Raw genomic sequence first — 10,305 nt, 5'->3', positions numbered from 1 at the left:
ACAAAATAAAAGAAAAAATTGGATAAAAAATATAATAAATGTAAGACAAAACTAATATTTTTACATATTTTAACAAATTTGACTAAAATAAATTGCATATAATAATATTTTTCATACATCTATTAAAAGCAAACAAATCTATAATATATCAATAATACAAAGTGAGCAACTTCTCTAAAACTTAACGGCTTCTTTCCTCAAAAAATTTCTTTCAAAAACTTCTTCAAAATTTTATATCAATTAAATCATATTCTTAATAACGATTGAAAAACTAATATATTAATAATGCAATGATATATTTTATAAAAATGAAGGAGTAACGATATTATAAGAATTTTAAAAGTATTTTAATATTTGTTTTTGTTATTTAAAAAAATTCAAGTTTAAGATTTAGTATTAAATTATTTAAAATATTTGAACAAATTCAATAAGCATTTATGATGAAAATGAATATTATTCATTATTAAATTCGTTTCAATGTTATTACTAATTATTAATTTTTAATATTATTAATAACTATAGAAAAATAATTATTTTTTATATATTTATGAAATTAGAATATTTTAATAACGAAATAATATTTGTAAGAATTCATTATATATAATGATTAAAGTTTATAATATATTATATTATAAATTATATTTTATTTAATCTTTTAATGTATTATTTAAAAAGATATATAAAATGGACAATTTCTACACCATTCTCTTTATTTTAAAAGTTATTGTCAAAATTTTTCCATTTACAAATTTTATTATAAAATAAAAATAAATAAATAAAACAAAAAATATGTATTTAATACTTTTAATGTAATTAATTATTATTTACAGTTACATTTACATTTCATTACTAATAACTAATTTACTAATTACTAATGAGGAGGGTTCAAATGTATAACTTTTACTAAATATTACACTACTCAAAAAATTTATATTAAATGTGAATTTTGTAAACTCAACCGTTAGATTGAAAGTTCATGTCACTTTATATGTTTATATCAAATTTTGTTAAAATTGAACAACAATTTAAAGGTAATCAAAGTATTTATATTGTATTATATTTTGAAATGTATATATTACGTCAATTTTATTTTATAAGAATGAAGTATTAAATCATTTAAGATTAATATAAAAAAATTTATATATGGTCTAAAAGTAAAGAAATTTCAATCTAACGGTTGGATTTACAAAATTCACATTTAATATAAAGTTATTGAGCGGTGTAATACTTAGTAAAAGTTACACCGGTATCGTTTGAACCCTCTTCATTACTAATATTATTATAGATTTAAAATTATAATAAAATTAAAAATTATAAAAATATATGAAAGTTACACAATTGCTCAATTATCTATTGTATGGCCAAAAATTATATATTAGGATATTTGAATAACTAAAATCATAATATTGTAGTATTTATACTTAATGAACTAAAATTAATCAATTAAAATTTGAATGACCAAAATTATAAAATTATAATATTTAAGAGATAAAAATTACTCAATTAAAATTTAAATGATTAACGTCACATAACTGTTTTTAAAAAAAATCAAAATCGTATTTAAGTCAATGTGTAAAATAAAAAAAAAATGCATGCATATGTATGATAATAATATTTTTTTCTACAACTTAATTTTTATATTTTATTTATTTTTATATTTTTGATTTTATCTCTCCCTTTCAATAAGATAATTATCATGTTATTGTATTTCAAATTTTATATTGATTTGACAATCTTGAAATAAAGGAAAGGATTCTTATTAGTTATTTAGACATTAAAAAAAATCATTTGATATTAACTTTATATAATTGTATCTTTTTTTTTAAATGATATTAAATATTAAAAAATTAAATTTATATTACTAAATAAAATTAATTTATTATTAATAAAAAAAATTAACTAAAAGGATAAACCGACTACTTTAATTAAAATTAGTAGTGCATTAGTAACTTTTAAGATATATTTAATATAATTTATTTCATCGTAATTCTAAGTAACAATAATTGCTTGGGCCCTCGTTTTTATCTCTAAGAGAGAGATTGTGAAAATTAATGTAGTTAGTAGTTAAAACTGTATACGAGTGCAACTCACATCTAGAGATGAGGTTCTTAAACCTAAACCTGATCAGACCTGGTGTAAGTATTCAAAAGATGCTCTTATATATTACATATTAGCATCTGTACCGTGGTGGTCTCCTATTAGCCGATCATATTGGTCTATTAGAGGCAGGTCGGTAAAATGTCGATCACACAAGAGGGACCCAAATATGGGGAGATTAACTGGCTCACTCGGACAATCAATAAGATCCCACGATCCGTGGGAACGGTAATAAATATCGGGAGTTACGAGTCCATAATGGGGCGTGATTTATGGGATCATAAGTGCGATTCATGTCTATAACGTCACACTGTTATATATAGAAATGATTAGGTCTAAGGCGGCAGGTGACTCTCATCGAATGTTCTAGGTCAAGACTGCTGTCAAGTTCTTTTAGCTCGGTATCGCTAAGGGTTCTTCGGCGGCGGTCTCCAATACCGGAACATTTTGGCGCCCACCGTGGGGCAGGTAAAACTGCATCCCACACCTTTGTTGTTGGACGTGAGCAGAAAGTCTCAATACGAGGAGTGAGAGAAGTCGTAGGAAGTAGGAACACACTACACGCAACAACATATCCAGATTCACTCATTCATTCATCATCGCCAACTATCTCCATAATCCACGCTTACTGGTCAATACCATGTGTCAATATGATACACCTTTTCTTCTTCTGACTATTCACTGACGCTGCACCACCACTTTCATCTTTGGTTTGGTAAGATCAAAAAAGAAAAATCCCACCTTTTGCTTGTGTTCTTGAGAAAGTCATTGTTTTGTTAATACCCATGTGCTATATTCATGTTATTCCCGACATCACATGTTCAAAAATTGATTTGGAAGCCCTGTTAGATCTCGGGGTGATTCACGTTGTGTCACGAGATTTTCTGAGGTTTTGATGACCATGTGGTAAATTCCACCCCTTTGTGTTCGGTGTTGACTTTATTTGCATCCAAAATTGGATCTTACAACGGGGTGGTTGGTTGCCATAGAAGATTTGATTTGATTTGATTTTATGTTATTTTGTTTTGTTGGTTTTAATTTGTAAGGAAGATGCAATCAAGGGGTGTGCCCCTTGAAGAGAGAACGAGAGGTGGCGGGCGGAGAGATTTCCAAACCCAAACACTGGCCATCCGATAAGGCCGCAACAAAGAAACTGATTCACAAAGAAAAAAAAAAAAAAAGCCCAGTGGTTTCACGAAAAAGCTGCGCAACGGAACCCATCTTCACGTGACCTCACCTCACTCTCTTTCTTTGATTCAAAATCACTCACTCTTACTGTTTTCCTTCCAATCGGATCCACCATGAGGGACAAGGACAAAGAAAAAGAGACAGAGAAGAAGAAGTACCCTATCGGCGCCGAGCATTACCTTCTCTACGAGGAGATTGGCCAAGGCGTAAGCGCTTCCGTGCACCGGGCGCTATGCGTTCCCTTCAACGAGGTCGTCGCCATCAAAATCCTCGACTTCGAACGTGACAATCACGATCTCAACAACGTTTCTCGTGAGGCCCAGACCATGATCCTCGTCGATCACCCTAGCGTCCTCAAATCGCACTGCTCCTTCGTCGCCGAGCACAATCTTTGGGTGGTTATGCCGTTCATGGTCGGCGGTTCATGCCTCCACATATTGAAAGCCGCGCATCCCGATGGTTTTGAAGAGGTTGTCATTGCAACCATTCTCAAAGAGGTATTGAAGGGTTTGGAGTATCTTCACCATCACGGACACATCCATCGTGACGTCAAAGCCGGTAACATTCTCATTGATTCGCGCGACACCGTTAAACTCAGCGATTTCGGTGTTTCTGCCTGCCTATTAGATTCCGGCGACCTTGGTGCGAAAAGCACTTTAAGGTCGGCACGAACCTTGGTGCGAAGAGCACTTTAAGGTCGACATTTGAATGACCCAAACCTTGGTGTGAAGAGCACTTTAAGGTCGGCATTTCGATGATCAATCCCTTGGTGTGAAGAGTACTTTAAGGTCGACATTTGAATGACCCAAACCTTGGTGTGAAGAGCACTTTAAGGTCGGCATTTCGACGATCAATCCCTTGGTGTGAAGAGCACTTTAAGGTCGACATTTGAATGACCCAAACCTTGGTGTGAAGAGCACTTTAAGGTCGGCATTTCAACGATCAATCCCTTGGTGTGAAGAGCACTTTAAGGTCGACATTTGAACGACCCGAACCTTGGTATGAAGAGCACTTTAAGGTCGACATTTCAATGACCCAAACCTTGGTGTGAAGAGCACTTTAAGGTCGGCATTTCGACGATCAATCCCTTGGTGTGAAGAGCACTTTAAGGTCGGCATTCCAACGAACAATCCCTTGGTGTGAAGAGCACTTTAAGGTCGACATTTGAACGACCCGAACCTTGGTGTGAAGAGCACTTTAAGGTCGGCATTTCAATGACCCAAACCTTGGTGTGAAGAGCACTTTAAGGTCAGCATTTCGACGATCAATCCCTTGGTGTGAAGAGCACTTTAAGGTCGACATTTGAATGACCCAAACCTTGGCGTGAAGAGCGCTTTAAGGTAGACACGTTCAACAATCTACACCTTGGCGTGAAGAGCGCTTTAAGGTCGGCACAATCTACACCTTGGCGTGAAGAGCGCTTTAAGGTAGACACGTTCAACAATCTACACCTTGGCGTGAAGAGCGCTTTAAGGTTGGCACATTCTACACCTTGGCGTGAAGAGCGCTTTAAGGTAGACACGTTCAACAATCCAAACCTTGGCGTGAAGAGCGCTTTAAGGTCGGCACAGTCTACACCTTGGCGTGAAGAGCGCTTTAAGGTAGACACGTTCAACAATCTACGCCTTGGCGTGAAGAGCGCTTTAAGGTCGACACAGTCTACACCTTGGCGTGAAGAGCGCTTTAAGGTAAACACGTTCAACAATCTACACCTTGGCGTGAAGAGCACTTTAAGGGCCGCACAGTGTACACCTTGGCGTGAAGAGTGCTTTAAGGTAGACACGTTCAACAATCTACACCTTGGCGTGAAGAGCGCTTTAAGATCGGCACAATCTACACCTTGGCGTGAGGAGCGCTTCAAGGTAGACACGTTCAACAATCTACACCTTGGCGTGAAGAGCGTTTTAAGGTCAGAATTTTCTACAATCTCCACCTTGCCGTGAAGAGCACTTTAAGGTCGGAATTTATATGATCAAAAACCTTGGTGTGAAGAGCACCTTAAGGGCGGCATTTATACGATCAAAACCTTGGTGTGAAGAGCACTTTAAGGTCAGAATTTAGACGACCCAAAACCTTAGTGTGAATAGCACTTTAAGGTCGGAAAAGGTCAACAAAGCGCCTATCTAACATGCTCTTCGCACCTTAGTCCTCGAGCATGGAGGGCTATGTACCGTGGTGGTCTCCCATTGGCCGACCATATTGGCCGATCCAAGGCACGTCAGTAAAATACCGATCTAACATGCTCTTCGCACCTTAGTGCTCGATCATGGAGGGCTATGTACCGTGGTGGTCTCCCATTGGCCGATCATATTGACCGATCCAAGGCACGTCAGTAAAATACCGATCTAACATGCTCTTCGCACCTTAGTGCTCGAGCATAGAGGGCTATGTACCGTGGTGGTCTCCCATTGACCGACCATATTGGCCGATCCAAGGCACGTCAGTAAAATACCGATCTAACATGCTCTTCGCACCTTAGTGCTCGAGCATGGAGGGCTATGTACCGTGGTGGTCTCCCATTGACCGACCATATTGGCCGATCCAAGGCACGTCAGTAAAATACCGATCTAACATGCTCTTCGCACCTTAGTGCTCGAGCATGGAGGGCTATGTACCGTGGTGGTCTCCCATTGGCCGACCATATTGGCCGATCCAAGGCACGTCAGTAAAATACCGATCTAACATGCTCTTTGCACCTTAGTGCTCGAGCATGGAGGGCTATGTACCGTGGTGGTCTCCCATTGGCGACCATATTGGCCGATCAGAGGCAGGTCGGTAAAATGCCGATCACACAAGAGGGACCCAAATATGGGGAGATTAACTGGCTCACTCGGACAATCAATAAGATCCCACGATCCGTGGGAACGGTAATAAATACCGGGAGTTACGAGTCCATAATGGGGCGTGATTTATGGGATCATAAGTGCGATTCATGTCTATAACGTCACACTGTTATATATAGCAATGATTAGGTCTAAGGCGGCAGGTTACTCTTATCAAATGTTCTAGGTCAAGATTGCTGTCAAGTTCTTTTAGCTCGGTATCGCTAAGGGTTATTCGGCGGTGATCTCCAATACCGGAACAGCATCTCATATTTAAATTTTTACAAAAAAAATAAATAAATTTAATTATGTTGATTTGATTAATCTAATCCAACTCAATCCGTTTGTGATCGGGTTGAGTTGGATTAGATTTAAAAAGAATTGCACAAATTCAACTTAATCCAACTCGTTAAAATTTGATTAAGTTGGATAATTGATCATCTAAATTTGGTCCAATCCAACTTGTTTACACTTGTATTTATTTGAGATTTGGAAGTTGAAAATGACTAATAGAACTAGTGCATTTTTGTTTAAAAATTTATATTTAAAATATCTTTTTTCTCAAAATATTTCTAAAGTCAATTTTAACACATTTTAATAAAAATTTAATATTTTTAGTCTCTATATTCATCATAAATGATGAGATTTTAATCCCTCGTTAAGATTAAAAATGTATGGATTTTATTTATAAAACGTAGAGACTAAAAATATATTAAATTTTTGTATAAATTAAAATTGTCAATTCAAAATATTTGAAGGATAAAAAATATATTTTATACAAAAATTATTTACTTTTAACAAATTTTTATGTTTGTATGTGTTTGGTTATAATTATATAAGAAAAAAGTATTTTTTACATATTAAAATTTTAAATTAGATTAAAAAAAATACTCAATTATAATTAAATATTTTTATTTAAACATTGTCAACAAAAAAAATTGAACAAACTTCTTCATAGATATATAATTGAATATCATTACGAAATACTTCATAAATAATTAATATTTTTTTTATTGAGAATGATGATATTAAATGTTTATATAATATTATATATATATATATATTAAAAAATTAGGCAGATACATTTTAACTCATCATCACACGTAGACAAATATACTCTATATATGTACATAGTAAGTCAGTTTCTGTAAATAAATATAGAGTAGCACTCTAGTCTCTCGCATTTGAAACTTCTCTTTTCTCTGTTTCTTTTTTATGTTTTTTATTTGATTTCTCTCTCTTATATCTGGTTATTTTTTATTTTTTTTTATTCGATTGGAACTTACAAGTCATCGTATTTGTAAAAGTTCGTTAATTTTTATAATAATAAATATCTTAAAATTCATTATAAAGTGTCCTAAAAAAATATAATAAAGAAGATTTTTATTAATTAATTATAAATTTTATTTTAAGAATGTACTTCTATTCAACTTTTATATATAACAACGTCAAAACATTTCATGTTTTTATATTTTATTTTAAATTTTAAAAATAAAATAAAATTGAGATTATTAAATAATATAGTTAAATAATAAAAATATTTGAATAGATAGTTATTAAAAGAGAATGATAATTACTAAAGAAAAAAGTTATTATTTTTTTATAATAATAAAAAGGTATAATAATTTACGATTTAGGATGAAAATCAAAAGTAGTCATTAAAAGAAATTTTCTTTATATATATTAGTCAAATTAAGATATTTTATACAAAATTATGTATTTTAAATTCAATTAATTTTTAATATTATTTATTATTATTTAAAAATTTAAGAATAAAATAATTTAAAAATTGTGTACATAAAAATGAATTATTCTTTTATAATATATATATATATATATATATATATATATATATATATAAAGAAAAATTTATGAAAACTACAATATTGAACATACAACAAGTTAATTATATGTTATTTCATTAATTAGTACCTTACGGTTAGTGACAATAAAATAATAAATAATTTTTTTATTAAAATTACTATAAAAATATAATAATGATATTAAATGTTACACTTTATAATAATAACTTTTTTTCCTTTCCGATTGTGGCATGTTAAATAAATATTCGTAGTATTTATTAAAAATACTATTATATATTATTTTGTTTTGCATTCTAAAACAATGCTATTATCAATACATTCTTATCATAAAATTTAATTCACATGCAACTAATTTAATAAAAATTATTTCATCAATTTTCATGGGATAATAATTAACAAAATCCAATTACACTTAAAAGTTCAGCTGGTTGTTATTTGATAAAGTTAATTTTATTTTTTGCGATTAATTTTAATCGGAAGGCCAAAGAAATGGACTTAAGCTTTTCATGATGATGTGTAATGTAACGGACATAACTATCAAATTCTCCAATCACAAATATATTTGAGTTTTGTTTTGAATAGTGTTATGTGAACTATCAATTCATAATTTACAGTTTTACATACGAAAAAAATTAATTGTTCAATTACATCTCTTTAATACGAAAGAGCAGTATTAATCATTTTTTTCTTGGTTATATTGTAAGGAGTATTAATACAAGTTTTTATTCGTAAGTTATCTCGACGACTTAATCAAGAAATACATAAGGTCAATAAAAGTTCATAGATAATAAAGAATTTAAAAAGATAAAAGTTATACAATAAAAAGGTGTTGATGAGAAAAAAGAAAGGGAGAAGAAGAAAAAAAAAAGAAAAAAGAAAGGAGAAAATGTATTGAAAGAGATTAAAATATAAAAAATGCTTATATTAAAATTAAAAGAGTATAACATAATAGGTGTTAATGTCATGTATATTTCGCCATCTATTATTTATTTATGCAAGTATTGATATATAAAATTATATTAAAAAAAAACAGTGTTATAATATTTAAAGTATAATGTTAATATATAACATTAATGTATACTTGTGGGGACTTTACTTTTTTTTGTAGGTCTTATTTATATAAGTATTGATGTATAAAATTATATTAGAAATAATTTTATAATGTTCAAATAAGTTTTAAAAAATATTATAAAATTAATTTTTAATTAGAAAATCAAAATCTATAATGTATCTAAAAATCCCTAATCTTAGATAATTTTATATGCAGATCTTAGGAAGAGAGATACATGTAAATATATGTTGGAGTTAAGCACCAATCAATATGACCTTATCACCTCATCATATCACAATTATACTCTCACTAGGGGTGGCAAAATGGGTCGTGGCTCGCAGGCCGGCCCGTTGGGCCGCCAAATTTTGGCGGGCCGGGCCCCTTATTTCAGCCCGCCCCGCCAACCCGGCGGGCCAAATAGCGGGCTGGCCCGTCACAACCCGCCAGCCCGCATAAGTGAGACTAGTGCAATGTATCTCTCGTCTAAGCCCTTGTGCATTTTAGAAGATGGTGTTGTTCTCATGAAAAACACATATGGCAAATTAGTTCTGTATAATCTGAATGATGGTAGGTTGGATTATCTTAGGATTAGGGGCGAACTTGGGTTTAATATGCATATTTACCATGAAAGTTTGGTTTTCCCACAATGTTAAAACCGCATTTGTAGATTCCATCCTGTTGTGCTTCTATGAGATCTGATTAAAGGAAGACTACTGTTTGTTTCAGAATTTTTGGGCACTGTGTTAATTTGAATAACAAAATATAGGGTGTCTTTGGTACGGATTCTTTAGGTGAAACCTTATTGTACCATCTCATATATTGTTATATACTAGTGATGCTTAAATTGAAAAGCACTTTTTCTTAATAATTCAATTAATATTATAACTTTCTTTCTATTCTGTTCAGAAAATGTATTATGCTATATTGACTTGGAAGACATTTGCATTATATGTGTTGTGTTTTTACATGCATAAACACTGAAAAATAAAGCAATCTTAGTGCTGCAATAGTGAACTATTTGTCTCTGATATGTGATGACCAACAGACTAGGGATACATTGCACTAGTCTCACGCCCAACTTGTTTTTAATGATAGCTGGAATCAAAGGAAACATGGACTATTTTTTTGCAAATTATTTTTTGGGTATGTGGGCTGGCCCGCCGGCCCGCCAACCCATCCTTAGGCGGGGCGAACCAACATTTTCAGCCCGTTTTTCATCAGCGGGCCAGCCCGGCCCGGCCCGTTTTTGGCGGGCCATTGGCGGGGCGGGCTGACCCGTTTTGCCACCCATAACTCTCACCCAAGTCTATTTTGGTAAGAATTA

At 32.4% G+C, this 10,305-nt stretch overlaps 1 protein-coding gene across 1 annotated transcript; it reads left to right on the top strand.

Annotated features, from left to right (window-relative positions):
• Positions 1–3,398: 3,398 nt before the first annotated feature.
• Positions 3,399–9,680, top strand: LOC109808234 (serine/threonine-protein kinase BLUS1). The gene is made up of 2 exons (XM_083076056.1): positions 3,399–3,927; positions 9,553–9,680. Exons 1-2 carry the CDS (start codon positions 3,399–3,401, stop codon positions 9,678–9,680), a joined length of 657 nt encoding a protein of 218 aa, XP_082932182.1.
• The last annotated feature ends 625 nt before the right edge of the window (positions 9,681–10,305 follow it).

Source organism: Cajanus cajan, chromosome 6 (genome assembly GCF_000230855.2).
Source record: "Cajanus cajan strain Asha chromosome 6, NIPB_CcT2T_4, whole genome shotgun sequence".
In the NCBI taxonomy this organism is placed as follows: domain Eukaryota; kingdom Viridiplantae; phylum Streptophyta; class Magnoliopsida; order Fabales; family Fabaceae; genus Cajanus; species Cajanus cajan.
Note: the sequence above shows the minus strand (reverse complement) of the source record. Positions and strands in the feature narration are given on the sequence as shown.

Excerpts from the sequence above, each read along its gene's own strand:
- LOC109808234 (XM_083076056.1), top strand. The coding sequence starts at position 3,399 with ATGAGGGACAAGGACAAAGAAAAAGAGACAGAGAAGAAGAAGTACCCT. Across the intron at positions 3,928-9,552 it reads ATTAGATTCCGGCGACCTTG|GTTGGATTATCTTAGGATTA; the intron begins GTGCGAAAAGCA and ends GAATGATGGTAG.